Source organism: Theobroma umbraticum, unplaced genomic scaffold, assembly GCF_002168275.2.
Source record: "Theobroma umbraticum cultivar Fairchild unplaced genomic scaffold, ASM216827v3 scaffold_239.0, whole genome shotgun sequence".
NCBI classification, from domain to species: domain Eukaryota; kingdom Viridiplantae; phylum Streptophyta; class Magnoliopsida; order Malvales; family Malvaceae; genus Theobroma; species Theobroma umbraticum.
This window is the reverse complement of record NW_018397279.1, coordinates 1,801,758-1,822,329: the sequence shown is the minus strand read 5'-3', so window position 1 is coordinate 1,822,329 and position 20,572 is coordinate 1,801,758. Positions and strand designations below refer to the sequence as shown.

Genomic DNA, 20,572 nt, shown 5'->3' with positions numbered 1-20,572 from the left:
TTTAATTACTATCAAATTTATAATTAGGTTAAATATTTAATTCCAAAATAGTTTAAATAAATTATCCAATACAATTAGGAAAAATAATTGTCATGCATGAGGCTTTATTGAAAATAAACTTACCCTCATTAGTTTGAAAAACACTCCCTATTTTTCTTGAAAATGTAATTGACATCAAAATTCTATCGGTCAAATTAATATTTTGAAAGTTTACTTTAGATATTAAAAATACTCTCATTTTATTTATTTTTTTCCTTTTTTTCCTCCTTTTTTCATTATGTTTTTATTTTAATCAATTTCTTTATCAATAAACCTTTTTTCCAAATTAATGATAATTAGTTTCATTCATCTCAAAATTAATGTATAATTGATTTGAAAATAAGTTTAAACTATTAAATATGTCATTGAATTAGTAAATAACTCAATTAAATTCAAGTTGATAGTAATTAAAGATATTTTTTTTCACATGCCACCACTAACTAAATCTTGTAATATTGTAGTTTAAAAGAATCTTGTGTAAAATAAAAGAAGACAAAAAAAAGTAAATAGAGAAATAAATAAATAAGATATGTTTATCTTTCATTTATGGTACATTTGGTTCTCAGAATGAAATAAAGGGGCAACGTAATAGTTATTCTGTAAAAATAGAATAAGGTAAAAATACCTATTATCTAATTTGGTTCATGGAATAAAATTATTATTCTTATATTATTCTAATCTTTTGTTGGTAAAAAGAATTTTGGAATAATAAAAGACTGTATGATAAAAAGATAAAATAATCTTTATAATTTATGATTTTAAATTTTAAATTTTTATTTTCAGATAATTTATTAAAAATATTAATATATTTTAATTAAAACTTTAATATGATTATTTTATTTTATTTTTCTCTAGTTTCATTTTAAAGTATTCAAATATTTAAAATTTATAATTTATTTAAAATATTAATAATTTATAACTAAAATTTTAGTTTAATTTTTTAATTTGAAATATTATTTTTGTAATTTATAATTTAAAAAATATAATATAATATTTTAGTTTCATTTTAATTTTTTTCTCGTTTTCTTCTTTTCTTTCTTCTTTGTTGATTGGCCACTGAATACATGGCCAATGCAACGTAACTTCAAATTTGAGGCTTCTCCATGTTCGAATCTAGTCATGGAGGCATCATTCCAACACTATCACCTTCCGCCATCCTCCCACAATGGAGTAAATTAAGAGAAAGAAGGAGAAAGGTAGATGAGGTAGAGAGAAAAAGAAAATAATTAAAAATGAAAATTTTGTTATGAAATATTACTTGAAAGAAAAACTATTAGAGAAAGTACTTAAGGAGAGTAAGAAGATCTTATTTCAATGTATCCTTACAAAAAAGGTGAAGAGCTTATTTATAAGCTAACAACCCTTTGAACCCTAACTTTAATCTAATTCAATCTAAGGGTTCAAACCAAATTAGACATATTTTATTTAGTCTGTTGAGTTGTTTGACTTAGTTTGAACTTCTTAGATCATAACATAATGAACATTCACATATATATTCATAACATTCCCTCTTAAATATCCATTATATTAAGAATATGCTTTGTTAAAATCTTTCTAAGAAAAAATCTCATGAAAGAAAAATCTGAGTGAAGGAAAAAGAATACATAATTTTTTTTCAAAAATACACCTTTGAAATATTGTCTCATGAAAAACCTTATCAAGAAAAACTCAATGATAAAAACCTTGATGAAAAGAAAGAGTACAATCCATATTTTACTCTCTTTGATTACTGCGTTATTTAAGATATTTAAAAAATCGCATTCCAATATTTTGTATCAATTTTTCAAATGTTGCAGTAGGAAGGGTTTTTGTGAATAAATATGCTATATTGTCACTTGAACACATTTGTTGAACACTAATATCATCCTTTTCTTGAAAATCATGAGTAAAGAAGAATTTTGACGAAATATGTTTCGTTCTATAGCCTTTAATGTATCCTTCCTTAATTGTGATATAAAAGCAATACTATCCTCATATAATATTGTTAGAATTTCCTTCTCGATTGACAAGCTACACATTTCATAGACATATTGAGTTACAAATATTAACCAAACATGTTCACCACTTGCTTTATGAATTGCTAAAAATTTTACATGGTTAATAGAAGTAGCAACTATAGTTTGTTTTATAGAATGTCATGAAATAGTCGTACCTCTATATGTGAATAAGTAACTTGTCTATTATCGATCTTTGTGTGGATCAGATAAATATCCTGTATCTGCATAAACCAATTAAATTTGATTTTAATACATTCGAGTAATATAAGCACATGTTCATTATTCTTTGAAAATATCAAAGTATATGTTTAATTCCATGTCAATGTCTTCAAGTTGAAAAAGAACTATATCTTGCAAATAAATTTACAATAAATAATATATTAGGTCTTGTATTACTAACAAAATAGAGTACTGGTCCATTTGCACTAAGATATGGTACTTTATGATTAAAAAGTTCATCATCCTTATGAGGTTAGAAAGGGTCTTTTTTCATATCTAATGACCTTGCGACCGTTAGTGAATTCAATGGATGTACTTTGTCCATATAAAATTACTTTAGTATTTTTTCTATATAATTTGATTGATGAACAAAAATTTTTATTTGTCAAGTATTCAATCTGAAGACTCAAACAAAAATTTATTTTTTTAAAATCTATCATTTCAAATTCATTCTTTAAGTAATTCACGGCTTTTGATAACTGTTTAAAAGTTCTAATAACATTCAAGTCATCAACATAAACAACAATTATCACAAATTCATATTTGAATCTTTTTATAAAAACACATGGGCATATAAGATCATTTTAATTGACTTTTTTCAACAAATATTTAGTGAGGCGATTATACCACATGTGTTCAAATTATTTTAATCCATATAAAGATTTATTTAATTGAATTGAATAAATTTTCTGAGAATTCAAATTTTGTGCTTCAAGCAACTTAAATCTTTTAAGGATTTTTATAGAAGTATCATTATCAAGTGAGACATATAAATAAGTTGTAGCTACATTCATTAGACGGATTTCAATCTTTTTATGTATTGCTAAACTAATTAATATAGAATTGTAATTGCATCTATCACAAGAGAATATGTCTCTTTATAATCAATATCATGTACTTGGATAAAACCTTTTGTGCGACAAGTCATGCTTTATATCTCATAATATCATTTTTCTTATTTTTTTTTCACATAAATACCATTTATATCCCACTAGTTTTACACCATTTTGTGTCTAGACTATAAGTCCAAAAACTTCGTGTTTGCAAGAAAATTCAATTCTACCTTGATAGCATCTTTTCACATTGGTCATCATTTCTATATCTACATTCTTCAACAAATATAAGTTCAAAATCCTTATTTTCTTTCATAATATTAAGTGCTATACAAAAATATCATCAACATTTATTTAATTTCAATTCCATCTTTTCCTATAATGATATAATTTATCAAGATCTCTTCATTTTCAATAATTTCAAGTACCTAAGTTTCTTCTAAAATTTTATTGATTATGTCAAGGGTCTCTTTTGAAGTTTATGTTTTCACTTTTTGACCATATGAAATATTTGTTCTTTTTCTTTTTTAAGGATTTTATCTTTAGAACTGATTGGTCTCTCATGCTTCTGCCATGTCTTGTCTTACAAGGACTTAATGTGGATTGAACTATACCAAAAGCAAGCCAACAAGCATAAAAAGCCAACTAGTTTCAAAAAAGGAGACTTAATGTAGATTCACTTAAAGAAAGGACATTTTTCTAAGTCTCGTGCAAAATTATCTTCTCGAGCTAATGGACCATTATGAGTTTTGGAACATATTAATGAGAATGCTTAGGAGATTGAACTTCTTGGAGATTATGAAGTTTCTGCAACTTTCAATGTAGCTGATCTCTCTCCTTACTATGAAGAACATAAAGAAAACATGGATCTTGAAGATAAATTTTCTCCAATTTAGAGAGAATGATATTTGAGTATATTATTAGAATATTATTATTTAAGAATTAAGGTATAATAGAATTTTTTTTATTTCATTTACTTGTATTAGGACTTTAAGCTAGTTATGTTCTATTTAGGAATATAACACTTCATTTATTTAAATCTTTTGTTAACTACTCTAGTTGTATTAGACAACATAAAGTAGAGTTTTATTAGAATGTGGGCTATAATAATATAAATAGGACCCTTAGGCTTAGTTATGAGACGTTGAAGTTGAAAATTAATAAAGAATATTTTCTCAAGCAGGATTGCTTATTTTCTCTAGGCTTTTTCAAAAGAGTAAGAGGTTTTTAGTATTTTTGGCCTAACCAATCAAAGTAGGATTTTGATTGTTTTTTTACCTCAGTGGGTTTTTCAACTTTGTCAAGATTGAAAATTCAACTCTGTGGGGTTTCTAACCTTGTCATGATTTGTGTCTTTTACAACTCCCAAGTGTTTTTATAATGCCCCGACATCAGTTCCATTTTGAAAATATTTTAAAAATTGAATTAATCGAATTTTGATAAAAAAAATGAAATCAAATGAATTATAAATAAAAATTAAAAAATAACAAAAATAAATTTTTCTCAATCAATTTGGTAGATTCTTTCGACTTGAATGATAATATCTTTAACATATATTTTAAAAATATTAAATGTATTATATATTTTTGAAATGTATTTTAACAATATTGATAATATTTATATCTATATACTATATTTAAAAAAATTATTAATAATTATTTTCTAGTTGATGCAATTATAAATTTGGGATACAAAAAATTGATCTAAATAGTCAAATAGAGTGTCATTCCTAAATAATTAATATCAAAATAAAAAAATTTGACCACTTCTACCCAAATTATACAAATAAAAGATTATACATCTAGCCGTTTGTGGGGATCAAACGCACGACCACAAGGTTAAAAATCATATGCTTTACCGGCTAAGCTAAGATGGTTGAATAAAATTATAATCATCCTTTCACCATTAGGTCCAATCCATGTTTTTTCTTAACGAATCCTCTTACTCGTCATTGAAACATAAATATGACTCTTCTTACAGTCAGACGTAGTCATTGAAAACAATTGAGAAACAAAAACGATATATTTATATATCTGGTCAATTGGTAATTACGATTTACTTTAAAAAAAGAGAATTAAACAAAAGTTTTGTTAAAATATAAAATATTTTACAAAATTATCAAGGATATTTTTATTCAAAAAGATTATTGATCTATTCCTTAGTGCATGATTCATGGAGTTTAAGGAACAAGCGCCCCCTGGATGTGATTCTCTAGTGCATACATGAATGAACCAATGTAAAGTTGAAATGAAATAACTATTCTACTGAAGACGTGACCTTACTCTTGACATGATAGTGTATTCTTAAAACCGGCCAAACATTCCTAAACCCTAAAACTAGATATAATGACATAGAACATGGAGATTTCTGTCTTGTCGCAAGAGGGCATCACATCATCATTATGGAATTGGAAAAACAGATGAAACAATTACCTCACGACAGATACATTTGTCGGTTTCTCCATGGAAACAAGTGAAAGAAGTCGAGATGACGTGGCGAAGCTGCCGTCATGCTTTTACACAACTTAGATATCTCCCGCCCACAAATTAAATAAAAACCAAAAACAAAAGAAGGCAGTCAACTGGCATAAGATATCAGCTTGTGCAAGGAGAAAAATCTATACTATACCAAAGGGAAATCGCTTCATAGTGTTCTTTGCAATTTCCTTTCCTAGCCTTGAGCTAATAAACAAAAGAAAGCTCTCTACCTTTACACCAAAGACCTATGTTGTACAGAAAAAACACAAAAATTTAAAATTTAATAAGCACGTCTTTCTCCAATTCAAAATCCCAGAATCAACGTAGCGGTTTTTAATCTCATAAATTCATCCTTTTTATTTGTTAATGCTTGCCATTTTGCCTCTTCTCTGAACATTTAAAACTTGTTTATATAATGAGATCATTACTTTTTTTCATAAGCTCAATTTAATGAGATATGCAACTTCCATACTTATAAACACAAGATGCTTTCATTTATCTATTAGACTTGAGATATGGTAACTAAAAGTCTAAAACACTAATTTCTGAGGGCAGTTCTGCTATAGGCCTTTCTTTACTGGTTTTGTAACAATCCCTGCTTTGTGCTGGAAATTGGTTGAAGCAAATTGTTATCAATTACTTAATTGGACAAATTAAGGTTGTTGAGGAACCATAATTTTAGGTTTTGGTTCAATGTAAAAACCTGGAGAGTGGGCTGTGATCAGAAATTTTCTGCTACCAAACAGTAAAACAACCTGGTTCTTTCTTCTACCAATGGCATCTATCAGGAAAAGTAGAAACTGCATAAAGTTTGAAAATTGGCTCAAATATATTACCATTTCACCCATTCACCATTAATGAGATAGTCAATACAAAATCATATACATAACCATATATAATCATTAAGGATCTTCTCATAGGAATGAAAGAAACTCGATTGGTAGTAACAGTAATGCAAACGTTGTTTGATTCCTCTGGGAAGAAGAAAGATGGGAGATTTTAAAGATTAACAGCCATCCATAGTGAGGTAGCTGTCTTCTTGCTAGAAAAGTAGAGAATTTTTATCTGAAACTTCTCTACTTCTAAATGGAACAAGCAACAAGAAATGGAGCACAGAAAGGGTTGTCTATGCTACCCTGAATAGATGTGAATGCCAATAGCTATCACAAAGATGGTGACTAGGCCAAAGAATATGATCGTGTGAACAAAAATGGAGATCGGACTCGTCTGAAAGTTTGCGAATTCTACTGCTCTTTTGTTTCCAGGCAGCTGACACAGCAACCCTGGTGAACACACCACAAACAGCACCACTGCCACCACTACTGGCCCCCAATCGCCCGACATCCTCTCCCTTTGTTTCCCACAGACTCTTGCTTCTGAGATATATATTGGAAGGGGTAGAAGAATGTATGAGAGTCGGTTTATATGCAGATTTTTAGATGAGAAGGCTCACTGAGCAGCAATAAAAAGGAGGAAGCAGAGACAGAGGGCTGGAGAAAGACAAAAGTGGATGAAAAAAGGACAAACAGAAAATCAGGAGACAAAGAAAAGGTTCATGACCGGAAGAGGGACCTTGGGTTCGACGTTACGTTGAAAGCAACAAACCCTGGACGGCCTAGTATGGCATCATGTCCTTGTTTGGACGGCTGTTGCTTGAATGAGCACACTCCAAAGATATAAAAGTCAATGTGCTCTTGAAAAATCTTGTTGTTTTAACTTATTTGGTTTACTTAATGTGTTTTTGTTTGAATGTATTAGCAGAAATCAAAGCTTTTTCTCAACTCGTGCTTTAAGGAGTTGGGTTTATCTCCCTTTCTACATATTGTCAATGATCAGATAAGAGAAAAAGTGATTCTAGTTTCTGCCTAAGACCTGGATACTGGCTGCCCTACTGGTAGAGAAGAAGCTTAATCTGGTACAACCCTCTTCTTACGGTTGGTAGTACAACCCTGAAAATAAAAATCATGTAACACACAACGATGCCAATGAGGAAAGTAACTGCCATGACAGCATCGTAACCAATCTGATATCTTATGTCATTTGCTTTTTCCTGGGCTCCCTTTATGTGCGATGATCTTGCAATCAAAAGTAGGATCTTCCCAAGCCTCCAAGCAGCAAAAATTGCAAAATATATAGCAAATGTTGCAAGCATGACTCTTCCATCTGCTAATCCGTCAGCCTTTGTGAAAACAAAACCTGACATGGGTTATAGAATCCGGGTAGTACTTTTGAACAAGAAAACTACAATGTAAAAGATTGTGTTTCAAGATACAATTTGTTAGAATTACGAAAGCAAATGCAAGACAGACTCCAGATGGCCGGGAGGATTAGCAGAGCTGTTGCACTCCAGGGAAAAAGAATCTCAGACGTGGACTTGTCCATCTTTCAGGACAATGACTCTGTTCCCTCTAGACCCTGTATCCACAATTGATGACCAGCTCTCTGGTGGTTATGAAACTAAACTTCATTAATTTTGAAAATCAAACCTAGTTAATGCTGAATAAACAATTTCCAAGACACTGCATGACTATTTAGAAAAAACCAAACAAAATTCATGTAAAGAACTTCTCCTAACTTTTTCCCTTATTTTATTTTACATTTTCTGCAAACGTAACGGTGGAGGCGAAGCTAAGGGTGTTGGCAGGCAGGGGTTTAGTCTCCGAGGATCAAGGTAAAACAGGTATGTTTTTTCATAATCTGAGAGCCGAAATCTCTATTTTGGCTCCCCAAAATCTCATTGTTTGACCCTGCTAACTAAATAGCTAATTTTGTAACTTGGTGACAATTTTCTTATAACCCCAAGCCTGCAAGTTTTGATTTGGGAGATAAAAAAGTTACAGGTAAATTATGTGAAAGACCTGCTCTTGCCATTTCTAATAGTGATTAGCTTAGACTATTGTATAAGTTTTAACAATTACTTCAACATCAGATATAAGATGGGTTGCTACACTAATCACGCAATAACAAAAAAAAAAAAATTAAATCGAGATTTGAACAAATCACAGGTAAGTTAGAGATAAGCGGAGGGAAAAATGACAACCAAAGCCTTCATCCTTTACCACATTTCACAAAACCAACAGCAGAATCACATTGCCAAACTGGAAAATGATCATGATCCAGTCTAGTTAATCTTGATAATTAACTCTTGCCTAGACCTCTGGCGCCTCTACTGGCTGAGCTACCGGTGAAGAAGCCAGTTCTGGTGCAACCCTTAGCCTTTTCTTGACAAGAACCATCAAATACATGCAAGTTGTAACAGTGATCACACCATCAAAATGGCCATCGGCCACATGACCAATAGCTGAAGTGATTTCTACTAGTATTGCATTGTCATTTCCTTCTTTGAAATGTATGATTTCTCCAAGCTTCCAAGCAGCTAAACATATCCAAAATACACCACAAGGAACGGTTAACCATCTCTCTCTTATTTTAACGGAACGGTTTTGTTAAGAGGGGAAAACATAACGAATTAAAATAAGAAAACTGTTGGGAATATTGAATGTACGGGAGATGATCCAAATCCCTTGTACATTTGAATTGGACTATAACTTGAATTCCTCTGCAGACTTCTTGGTTCTTTTCCTTTTTGGTTGAGGCAAAAAGTGCTTATAATTACCAATAGTTCTTGCATTATCATAGTGGAAAGATAAGCTAGCCTTATCACAAATATAAAAGGAAACATAGTGAAATAGTTTATCTGGTAAAAGTAACAGTTTAAAGATATGTTTTGGAGAATTACTCAATTACAATTTACAACAGAGAAAAATTCCAATGGAACATTATATCAGATTCACTATGAAGGTGTCAAATAAAATATTAGTGAAGAAATACTTGCTTAAGCTTGGTCTAGTTGTTTCCCATGGGCCATGGCCTAGTCCAAATGCACAGAAGCATTTTTTTTTCTTTTTCTTTTTTGCAAAAAATAAAAAAACATTTCTCCTCTAGCTGAGGGCCAAGGCTGCTAGGCGCTATCTGCAACTTTAACACAGATAAGAATGAGGACTGGAATTATATCTGAAGTAATTGGTTTGAAACTTCTGATTTTTCATGCTTCTTGGCCCCATGTAAGTCTACAAATAACATTGTACAAGCTTTATTTACAGACAGTCGTGGCCTCTTTAGGTCATACTGGCTAGAAGTGCTTTTCCGATACAGGATTCTTCGTCTTTTCAGTATTTTCTCTCTCATTTTCAAAGTTTCACTTTATCTTGCAGAGCATACCACTAGCCTTTTCAAATTTGGTAATGTTCTTCCCAATCATTAGTAATTCTGTCCGGCTGTATGATCTTTGGCAAGATCCTCAATCAATACTTGTACCCCTTTAAATAAATGTGGAGGGGCTTTTCAAAAACAATAAATATATAAATAAATGTGGAGGGTGTCCTCAATCACCAGGTGCTGGTTATGTTTAGCATCTATCTGTAAGTTTGGGCTTGCTGATAGATATTAAGTATCATTTTCATTTGACAACAACTCCAAGTAATTCAGTCTCTACCTGTGTTTCATTAAGAGAAGTACCAGAAAGAATCGTGTGTGTCAGAATCATTCAATTTCATCAGTTAGATGAAAGATAAAAGAAATAACTGAGTCAAGAATCAAGAAGGATGCCCTTAGCAGTTTGTCCTTAATTGTCCTTTACCAAATTGTCTCCCTGCATCAGTTTTCTTAGCCTTGAAATTGCTTAACACGCATTAACCTGGCACACCCTATACACCTTTTTAGATGTTACATTAAGTCACAAGCAAACAAGATTTCCAAGCAAAGAGCTCAACTTTACACATGCCGCTGCTTTTCCATTTATTTCTTTTATTGTATCTTTAATAAAGCAATAAAGCAAGCTAAAAGAATTCTCCAAATGAAACAATTATTAGACGCTAATGGAAGAAAAGGAGATTGTTTCGTTCTCCATAAAGCAAACCCACTAACATGTACATACCTTACCTCCCCTTTAAACTCAATTCTCATCTTTCTCACTAAGTTTAGCATCACCCCCCTGCTTCGCCACCAAGAAAATTAGTTCCATTTCGCCTACATAATAGAATGTACACCTCTTCACTTTCCAATTTGTTCTGGAAGAGAAGTTCTCAAACATTCAAAACCTTGGCTTCAAGAGTGAATTAGAGAAAGAAAGGGGGAAAGAACGATAGAGCGAAATGAGTGCAGATTGGGGACCGGTCATTGTTGCAGTGGTTTTATTCATCCTTTTGTCACCGGGGTTGCTGTTCCAGCTGCCATCGAGGACTAGAGTGATCGAGTTTGGTAACATGTGCACAAGTGGGATAGCCATCCTGGTTCATGCTGTAATATACTTCTGCATAATCACCATCTTGATCATTGCAATTGGTATTCACATACATGTTAACTGATCCAAACTCCCCAGAAAAGGGTAGCCTTTTTCTTTTCCTTTGGCTCTTCATTTGTTTTCCTTAGATGGAGCTCATGTTTCATATACCTTCTTACCTATTGCCAATCTAATTTCCTTTTTCCTTTATTTGTTTTCTTTTGTTACTACTTTGTTCATTTGTTGTTTGCAAGAGAGATATTGAATTGTACAATAATGAAGCTATTTCTTGAGAAGATGGTCTGATTTTTTATGAAATTTAATCACTTGGGCTAATCTTACTCTTTAAGGCACTATGAAAGACCATTTTAAAGAAGATTGACTGATGGATGATGGTCATATGAGCTAGATCTTCCACTCTGCCCTCTAATCCCATAAAACTTTCAGCATCTACTCTATTTCTATGAGCTTCTTTACTGATTCTAGCCAAATGAAAATGCTGTATTAGTTAGTTCTATGAGATAGCCTTTGACAGTGTTGACAAAGACATCACTTGCAAAACCAAGAATAGATTCAGAAGCCAGATTACCCCTATGACCTTAAAATCCGCCAGGTTTTTTCTTATAATTACTGATAGCTTTCCAAATACTAGAAGAGCTATGCATTCCAGCGTCCAAGCTAAATAAAAAAAAAATAGCTTTTCCCAATAACAGAAGAGCTCTATATTCCAGCATCCAAGCTAAATGAAGCAATAGCTAAACATAATCTGACAAATTACCAGCAAATATTTTCGAATGCAATAGCAACAGTGACAAATCCCCAGGGTTTAATTAATTCAGATGGTCAAGGTTAAAAAATTGGACAAAGAACTTAAAGCCCTTCTCTTGAAAGTGAGGAAAAAAGATTGTATTTTTCTGACAAAAAAGGTCAACTTTGCCAGATAAAGATCTGTGCCACAAACTTCATTGGTCCAAGGAAAAAAAATCAAGGTAATACAAAGTCTAACCATATAAAACCCAACATAGATCTTGAATAGAGACACCGAAAACAAGACTCTCACCGACAGAGAAGTGCCACCAGGCTCAGCCGGTGTAGATATGGAGATGGACAGCCAGGATCAAAACAGCATAGATGGCAAAGAAGAGAAGAGTGTGGATAGCAATGGCCTTGCCATTAGTTTTCATGCTCCCAAACTCCAGCTGCTTGCTGTTCCCTGGAAACGAAAACAGAAGTCCTGGCGATAACAACACAAATAGCACCACCCCAACAAGTACAGGAGCCCAATCCGCCATTACAAGAAATTTTCCTGACTTAACTGAACTTAACTAGACCTGAGTTAAAAAAGTTCCTTTTTTCTTCCCAGAGAAAAGTGAAATTACTACTACTAGATTGTTCTGGGTAAGCCTAAACTGTGGAAGAAGAAGATGGGATGGAAGCGAAGAAGATGGGTTAAGTTAAGGAGACTTTTAAGGTTGAAAGGGACAGTTGGGAAGTGGGGCCATTTGTGAGCACAAGAAAGACAAGAGAGTTGCATATGGGCATGGGGCCAGGGCTTTGTTCGTGTCCGGGATAAGTGCTTGGCTCCTTGCTCCGAGTGATCTAACTCTGACTTTTAGATTAAATTTGTCCAAGTTTGATTAGTGCAAATGAGATTAGGATTAGGGGGGATAATGAGGCGGTAAAATAAATTATTGACAAAAACAAATTCAAATTTAAAATGATTTGAATATGAGATAATTTATACCCGAAAAAATTTGATTTTAAAATGATTTAAATTCAAAATAACTAGAACTCATGATTGATTTGATTTAAAATTATAATAATTGGAAAATAAAATAAAAAATAAAAAAGATTAATTATTAGTTTTAATTTAATCTGAACTCAGAACATTCGAACTTGAAATAATCTAACTCGAGATGGCTTGTTCCCTTCCGAATCCGATTGCCACCTCTATGTAAGGAGGGTTTTTATGTACTTTGCATTTTTAGATATTTTAAAATAAAGAAGCATATAACATAAAAGAATATGTAGATAGTTAACTAATTTTTTGAAGAATGCTTCCCATGTTATTATAACAAAAAAAATCAAAACATTTCGACCATTGAAATCAATAGGAGCAATAGAGTGATATGCTTGGAATATATTTATAAATTGTTTCTCACTTTTCTGCAGGAAATGGGGATGGGATGGGAGTAGGTTGTTTCTTGTCAAAGCCTCAAATTTTTATAATCAAAGGCATGAAAAGGAAGAAGATAAAAAGGAGCAATGGAAAAAGTAGTGTGTATCTTAGGTTCTCTCAGGCCATTTCTGTGAATTGATTGGCTAGTCCAGTACCTCTCACCTTCTTTTGTAAAAGCTTGTAGTGTTATCAAACACTAATCCTGAAATGGACGGTGATCCTGGAGCATCAAGCACCAACAGATACATGGTGCACTGCAGTTGATTGTGGAGGGCCTGTGGGATTGACATCAACAGGACAATTATGCCTTGCCTTATCCAACAAAAGCAAGAGATTTTAAAAGATTAAAAGCATAAAGTGGAATAATTGAGAGTTCTTGTTTTTAGCTTTGTGGGATTCCTATTCTCTCCATAAGTGACTTGAAGAAACCATGAAATAAGCATCCAAAGCCTGCTTGATTCCTCCTTTTTCTATTAACTTCGGAGGTTTGAGTCCCAAGGAGCTGCATAAACAGAAGGTTGGGGACATTTTTGAAAGCCATATAGAATGAATGATTGGGCTGCTCCCCTCATAGCTGCAGCGTTGTTTGCATTTCTGTCACCAGGGTTAGTCCTGCAAATCCCTGGGAAGAATCAACCCATTGATTTTATGAACATGAAGACCAGTGTGGCAGCCATATTTGTGCATGCAGTTCTCTATGCTTTGTTCCTGATCCTGTTTCTTGTCGTTCTTCATATCCACCTCTATGTCTAAGAACAAAAGGGTGGCTCAAGAAGCTGTGCCAGGCACTCTCTCTACTTGACAGGATCAGATTTTCATTTTGTAGTGTCTTGTTTCTTAGTTCTAATTTCCTGTATGATCCCATGAAAATCTTGCAGTCACCGATGAAACAAAAGAAATCGGTAGGGTTCGTTAGCTTTTGTAGTTTTGTTGGAAGTAGTGAATTTTTAAGAAGAAATGAAACACTTTGCTATGATCAGTGCAGTTATCTGAGCAGATGTTCTCTGTTAACAACATTTCTTTCATTCTGAACTTGCTAAGAATGACAGGAGATAACCAGGAGCCGGTGATAAAATTAACAGCTTCAGTTCATTTCTCTGGCACCATACGGCTTCCACTATTGCATGTTAAACTGACAAATAGCCATTTATGCATGTTTTTACTCTACAATCATTTTATTTGTCTATAAATGCATCAAAGCCTAGTTTCAGATTCTGATATTCCATGAACTGCTGATCAAGCATCAAAAGGTGAGATTGTCAACATAACTGATGATCCACCTGAAGCCTAAATTTGGAGCTTATACATGAAATTACTGATAGAAATACATATCGGTATCACCATTTGCTAGCTTCCACCATAAACAAATCATAACTAGAAAGGGTATGCAAAAATTTTGATAACATAGAAACCTGTCAATTTGAACATGAGCTTCAGAATTCTTTGCTTAATCTTAAAGAACCTAAGCAATTACAGGGAAATGCCCTGTTTTGAGCACAGTAATCATTTGAACTAGGAAAGAGGAAAGCTATATAAACCTACCATTTTCATTGGGCTTTCTCACGTCAAATCAGCCAATTAATTCATACAAAGGGGCAAAAAATGAGGTCTAACGACTCCAGCCCCACTTCTCAAGCCATTAGCCAATGATTGTTGAATGTTCATCTGGTTACTAAGTTAGCTGTAGATTAGTTTAGTAGATATAGAATAAGATAAGGCTAAAAGGAATCAGGTAACCATGAGTAAGAAACAAGTGGATCCACTCACCAGAATCAAAACATTTATTCTCAAATTTGGACGGTAAATGTGAAGTAAAAAACTAAATGACCAACAAAAATAACTGTATAGGAACTTTGTTTCAAAAAAGACACAGATGAAAACGACAGAAATTGAATTACATACCAATCCACAAACTTAGTGTCTAAAAATAATGGGTTCTTGCTTTGTCAGCTATGAACCAACATACATGTGCACACCGACAGCTAAGAGGAAGATACAGATGAGTGCAAAGTAAATTATAGAATGCACCAGGATGGATAAACCACTGGTCTGAAAGTTGCCAAACTCTATGAACCGGGATTTTCCTGGAACCTGAATCAGCAGCCCCGGTGTTAGCAGTATGAACAACACCACTGCCACGAATACCGGCCCCCAATCAGACATCTTTCCTCCTCTCCCTTTCTCTTGCTCTCAGCAACACCAGAACCCTCAACGTATATTAGTTGGTGGTAATCTGATCTATAATGAATATAAGGAGTGGAGGTGGAGATGGAGATGGAGATGGAAAAAAAATGAAAAAGATGATTATAAAGGAGGTGTTTTGCTTTAGGAAGAAGAGACAAAGGGTTTGATGACTAGGAAAAGTGAAGATTAGCGAATCAAGCTATCACATGCACTTCGGTGGAAAGGAAACTTCGCCTTCAACACTCAATGTGTAGACAATTGTGCATTGCTTGTTCTTTTCTGAGCAAATTTGATGTGACCCAATAATCAATCCCAACGGGCAAATCTGTTTTCATAATTGAACTTCCCTTAGCACTCTCAAGTACATTTTTTGTCCATGAGCGGATGTTACAAGAAGTTCTGTAATGGATTAATTCGGTTGATTTTTATGTCTGGATTCAAAATTTATCCATTGGAGTGAGAATCTTCAGAGGTTTTAGATTTGTTGCAAGAAGCTTCCTGGAATAGTGGTGTTCAGGTATCCCCTTTTGATTACTTATAAGATCAGTATTCTGGGCCAGAGCTTATATGGGTATATCTCCATGATCACGCCACGGCCAGGATAAAGTATATATGGTTAGCCTTCTTGACATCCTAGGATTACTTTTATCCACTTGATCAATAATTTAAGCTTCGATAGTATAATTGAGGATGCTTTGGTCGCAAATCCAATTAGCTTAGTGACTATTTGCAAGAGATGGATTGTGGGGGGCAAGATACCCAATGGTGTTAGCCGAATTCTTTTGTTTCAAGCTTGAATCATGTGATTTTCTAAAGTTTGCTTAAATTTAAGTTACTAATACTGATATCATATTTACATATGATGTGAGATGAGGAATCACAATCCGTAACATATAATTTTCACAATTTTATTATTTGTGCCATTTTGTTTGGACTGCAACTGGTGTTGTGGGCTTATGTTATCAAAAAGATGCATTCTTTTAGCAAGGCAAAAGGGAATAGAAGACAAAGTGAGTTATTTAACCGCATATATATGAAGCAAACCAGAATAACTATAATTCCAGAATTGCAGATCAAGTAACCTCGAGAAGGAAGCAAAAGGTAAATTTGCAGGATGATCAGAGGAGTGCCACTAGCCAGGACCCTGCTGATATTTGTTATGTCAAGAAGTTGGGGTTTTCCCAATTTGGATTTTAGCATATAGATGAGTGAGTTCAGTAAGAAAATGGAGAGAAGACTGCCACTCATTGCATAACTTTAATCAATAAATTAAACAAACATCAATAGGATGTAAAATCATATGATAAACCTCCATATTCTGAAGTTAATACTCACAACTTTGCTTCAGAAAAATGATACACCAAATCACAAACATAAGAAACTTGTCCATTTCTATCTTAAAACGGAGAGGGATGTTTGCTGGCGGAATATGATCCAATGTGCATCGGCACCCCAACAGCTAACCGAGTAAAAGCAAGTCACTGTCAACAAGGCCCATCCACATTGTCCATATGTGAAATACTGGACTGGCTACAGCCCATAAGTGTGGTGGCTGGGCTGTACTCTGGGCCCTAAAAAGATGGGCATATTGACCACTGAAAATCAAAAACTGATACGTCGACAGCAGGGTTCGAACCTGCGCGGGCATGCCCAACAGATTTCAAGTCTGTCTCCTTAACCACTCGGACATATCGACTTTCATGGTGATGAGCGGATTGTAAAATATAAGGTTGAGTGAAGATCTTGTCTTACCAACATGGATAGACTGACAAGGATGCTACAATCGCGCTTTTCAAAAAATAAAAAAAGGACGCTACAATGGCGCATATATGTTTGATACAAAAGACTAAATAAATCTAATAATTCAACCCTTTGTGGAGTGTTCATATCAAACTTCATTTATGTTTTGTTTTTTGCCCATTGTTTCCTCTTTGGTTTACAAAATTCAATCCCCATACTTTATTTAATATTGATGGTTTGTAATGTCTTGTGATTGATACTCTTGTCCTTACCATATGTAAGCAAACTATTATTTTTACTTATTTACTCTCAAAGTTATTTTTAATTTAAGATTTGACCTATTATAATAAATTTGGGCTTTAACTATATTTATTTAGTTCAACATATATTTTTTACGTGACGAAAACCGTAAAAATGTTGTTATTTAAAATTTTAGTTGTACTGTTTTTACTTTTGATAATAATAAATAAAGTATAACTATCACTAATATATACAACTTTTACGATTTTGTTTTTTTCAAACGTTGTCAAAATTTTATATGATACGGTCAATTTTTTTTGTAAAAGTGTCGTTAAAAGGTAAAAGGAATTGATTTAAGTTAAAAAGACTTTTAACAACACCATTGAAATAATACAGTCAAAGATCAAATTTAATTTGCTGTAGTGCCTTAAATTAATATTTAAATTTTTGTCTCACTTTTATGATTATTTGATATAAACCCAAATGAAAGAGAAAAAAACTACTTTCATATGTAGATTGCCTAAAGCCACATATGAGCTCTCAAATCAAAGCCTTGTGAAAAGGCTTCAAGCAATTGGCTGACATGTTCAATGGGTCAGCAACTAAAAGTAAGATCATTAATCTCTTTTCCTTTTGATACAGAAGATTGGTAGAATCATAAATTTGACACCATGTTAAAAGTATTTAACCCAAAAATCCATATTTGGTAATAGATAACCAGGTTCATTCATCAATCTGAACATAAAATCAATTCAAATATATATTCGAGTATTTAATTAATTAGTTAATACATAATTTTTTTATTTAAAAAATATAATTCAAATTTTTTTCGTCAATTTTCAATAAATAAATAAATTAATTAAATACAACACATATACTACTGACATGCATTCCTTTAGCAAGCTTCATAGCAACTCTGTCATGAATCATTTTTTTTTCTATTTAATGCTTTAGGCATAGTGAAGGGATAACTAGCATTTGAGCTTGCAAAATATTTCCTTTAATTATATGTTTTCCTCTCTCTTTCTTTTTTTTTCTATTTAATTTGTAGCCTTGCTACAAGTTGGAGGAGCATGTTTACAGGTTACAACACTACTATGAATAAACATTCAAAGAACAAATTACCCAATGTCATTTTCTTTTCCCAAGACCCAAATGTCATGTCATTTATTTTAACATCTTGTTGAAGAGACAAAGACCAGAATTATTACCTATCATTGCAACTTGCCTATACAAATTGCACCAAAGTATCATCATATATCTGCAAACACTTTCAGCCACACCAATCCTAGAATTGCTACAGCTTGAAATTATTAAAGAGTTGTAAACCTTCAGTCATTAAGATCATCAATATTTAACAAGAAAATGTTTTGCTAAATGTACAAAATGTCAATTTCCATTTTCCCCGACTTCATCCCTAGCAATTATTGATCAACTACTTGTGTCCTTTCTAAATTTTAATGCTTTAAAATCAATAATCAAGATAATTTATTCATTTATTTTCTCAATCAAAGAAGTTCAATTGAAAATCATAAAATAACAGATGATTAAAAAATATGTCTACACACAAATATAAAAAACAAAAATTAAAAGAACGTTTCAAATATGAATGACCATCCAAAACATGTCTACACACAATGCACTTGTCGATAAAATAATTACATTAAGATAAAAAATTATACATCATTCATGACAACTTCGTGTTATCACCATGTATAAAACATCTATAATCAAAATATTTTACGATGTAAAATAAAGTTAGGTTAGCTTGTAATCTTCGTTTTGGCTAAGGACAAAAGCTAGCCATGATGTTTTATTTGATTAAGTCCCATGCTATACATTCATCCTGATGTGATCAGTTCTCAAAATCCTTTTAGTTTCTACACTTTTGGAGTTTTGTGATAATATGACTAGTTTTTTCAGCTAGTCCTATCTCTCAAGTGGTACCACAAAAACAAAAGCAAGTCTTGAAAGGGAGATCCCAACCTCCCCCAGCCTGGTGGGTCAAAATCAACACAGATCAAAATCAAAATGCTAGACATGGTTTTTTTTATTAATTTTTCTTAGATGCCATTTTGTGTTTTTTTAATCAATTAACATTATGTGAATAATTTCTATTTTCATAAAGAATTAGATTATTAATTTTGTGAAAAATATATAAATATTTTAATAATTTTATTAGGCAAATTTAATAGTCTAATTTCTTATGAGAATAAAAATTATTTACAAGGTACTACTTGAAAAAAAGATATTTACAAAATGCTAATTAAAGAAAAGAAATCACAAGATATCATGTAAGAAAAATTAAAATCATAACAAGTATAAATGAAATTTACTAATGTAAGCTTGATAAAGAACATTTCTAACATTATATCTTTAATTTTTAGATTTTGGGAAAGAGAAATCGAATTCTATTTCTTAAAATATAAAATTAATATATCAACTAATAAATCAAACACTCCAGTATTAACACTATTTCTTTTGTATTGAAAGAAAGAATCCAAAAGCACAATCATTCAAAAAATATCCAGATCTTATATCTTAGTTGTGCAAAGAGGCATATTCCTCCCTGATTGTCCATATTACAAGCTCAAATATTGAATCAATGATGACCCTTTTCTTTATTTTTTTGCTTTTGATTCGCAGAAAATCGGTTTTAGATTTTGTAGTGGGTTGGTGGGAAGAGAAAACGTATATATAATATATTTTATTAGCTAGATTACCTGATCAAGATTTGTCTTTAAACTGTTCACGAGGGATTGAAGTACGCAGCAAGAATTATATAAATTTCAGGTATCAAACATGTGTTGTGAGCATGGAGGAACGTGCCGAAACAAGTTAGACATGATCAGGACAATGTTTTTATTTCTAGAAAATTAATCAAAACTGAGGAAATCAAATTTCCTTTTTGTTCAAAACTGATGTCGAATCACCTCCCAAACTCGTTGAAGAACACCGAGTCAAACGACTGATTGATGCAAATTATTGCCATATTATAGCAGAAATACAAGTGCTTTTGACAGACAAAATTACCAAATTATGAAAATTAATGGTTTGAACACAAAAAAAAGCGTCAAGAAACCTCACAACTAACTAGTACTACAAATACAAAGTTCTGACAAGCTAATGCACAAGCAAAAAAGCTCATCAGTCAAATAGAATCAGTAGCCATATATATCCTGGAACGTAACACGAGCTTAAAATCATGCGATAAATGGAGAATTTTCAGTAAAATAAACAGGTTAAAGATGATGGTAGGAACGGTTGATTTTGTTCGTACTCTTAAGAGAATCCAACACTTCTGCAAATATCTTTAGCAAAGTTTAGTGTTGATATAACTGAAATGCTTTATGCTTAGCGATAAGGGAAGTAGATACGACTTG

At 32.5% G+C, this 20,572-nt stretch overlaps 4 protein-coding genes and 1 non-coding gene across 5 annotated transcripts; 2 read left to right on the top strand and 3 right to left on the bottom strand.

Moving 5' to 3' along the window:
- Nucleotides 1-6,514: 6,514 nt before the first annotated feature.
- On the bottom strand, nucleotides 6,515-6,924 carry LOC110427926 (uncharacterized). Its single transcript, XM_021443567.2, has one exon. It carries the CDS (start codon nucleotides 6,907-6,909, stop codon nucleotides 6,697-6,699), a length of 213 nt encoding a protein of 70 aa, XP_021299242.1. The 5' UTR covers nucleotides 6,910-6,924; the 3' UTR covers nucleotides 6,515-6,696.
- A 3,499-nt stretch (nucleotides 6,925-10,423) lies between these two features.
- Nucleotides 10,424-11,142, top strand: LOC110427921 (uncharacterized). Its single transcript, XM_021443563.2, has one exon. It carries the CDS (start codon nucleotides 10,719-10,721, stop codon nucleotides 10,929-10,931), a length of 213 nt encoding a protein of 70 aa, XP_021299238.1. The 5' UTR covers nucleotides 10,424-10,718; the 3' UTR covers nucleotides 10,932-11,142.
- A 529-nt stretch (nucleotides 11,143-11,671) lies between these two features.
- LOC110427923 (uncharacterized) lies at nucleotides 11,672-15,389 on the bottom strand. Its single transcript, XM_021443565.2, has 2 exons — nucleotides 14,988-15,389; nucleotides 11,672-12,156 (listed from the first exon to the last, which is right to left on the bottom strand). The coding sequence occupies exons 1-2, from the start codon at nucleotides 15,186-15,188 to the stop codon at nucleotides 11,929-11,931; spliced, it is 429 nt and encodes a 142-aa protein (XP_021299240.1). The 5' UTR covers nucleotides 15,189-15,389; the 3' UTR covers nucleotides 11,672-11,928.
- On the top strand, nucleotides 13,374-14,100 carry LOC110427922 (DUF3339-domain containing protein). The gene has a single exon (XM_021443564.2). The coding sequence runs from the start codon at nucleotides 13,572-13,574 to the stop codon at nucleotides 13,776-13,778; it is 207 nt and encodes a 68-aa protein (XP_021299239.1). The 5' UTR covers nucleotides 13,374-13,571; the 3' UTR covers nucleotides 13,779-14,100.
- A 1,435-nt stretch (nucleotides 15,390-16,824) lies between the features above and the next one.
- TRNAS-UGA (transfer RNA serine (anticodon UGA)) lies at nucleotides 16,825-16,905 on the bottom strand. Its single transcript has one exon. It is a non-coding gene; the product is annotated as a tRNA-Ser (tRNA).
- Nucleotides 16,906-20,572: the final 3,667 nt, after the last annotated feature.

Bases quoted from the DNA above. Each gene is read 5' to 3' on its own strand.
- LOC110427926 (XM_021443567.2), bottom strand. From the start codon at position 6,909: ATGTCGGGCGATTGGGGGCCAGTAGTGGTGGCAGTGGTGCTGTTTGTG.
- LOC110427921 (XM_021443563.2), top strand. From the start codon at position 10,719: ATGAGTGCAGATTGGGGACCGGTCATTGTTGCAGTGGTTTTATTCATC.
- LOC110427922 (XM_021443564.2), top strand. From the start codon at position 13,572: ATGAATGATTGGGCTGCTCCCCTCATAGCTGCAGCGTTGTTTGCATTT.
- LOC110427923 (XM_021443565.2), bottom strand. From the start codon at position 15,188: ATGTCTGATTGGGGGCCGGTATTCGTGGCAGTGGTGTTGTTCATACTG. The intron at 12,157-14,987 runs GTTGGTTCATAG...AGTTCAGTTAAG, and splicing joins CTGTCGGTGTGCACATGTAT to TCAGGAAAATTTCTTGTAAT.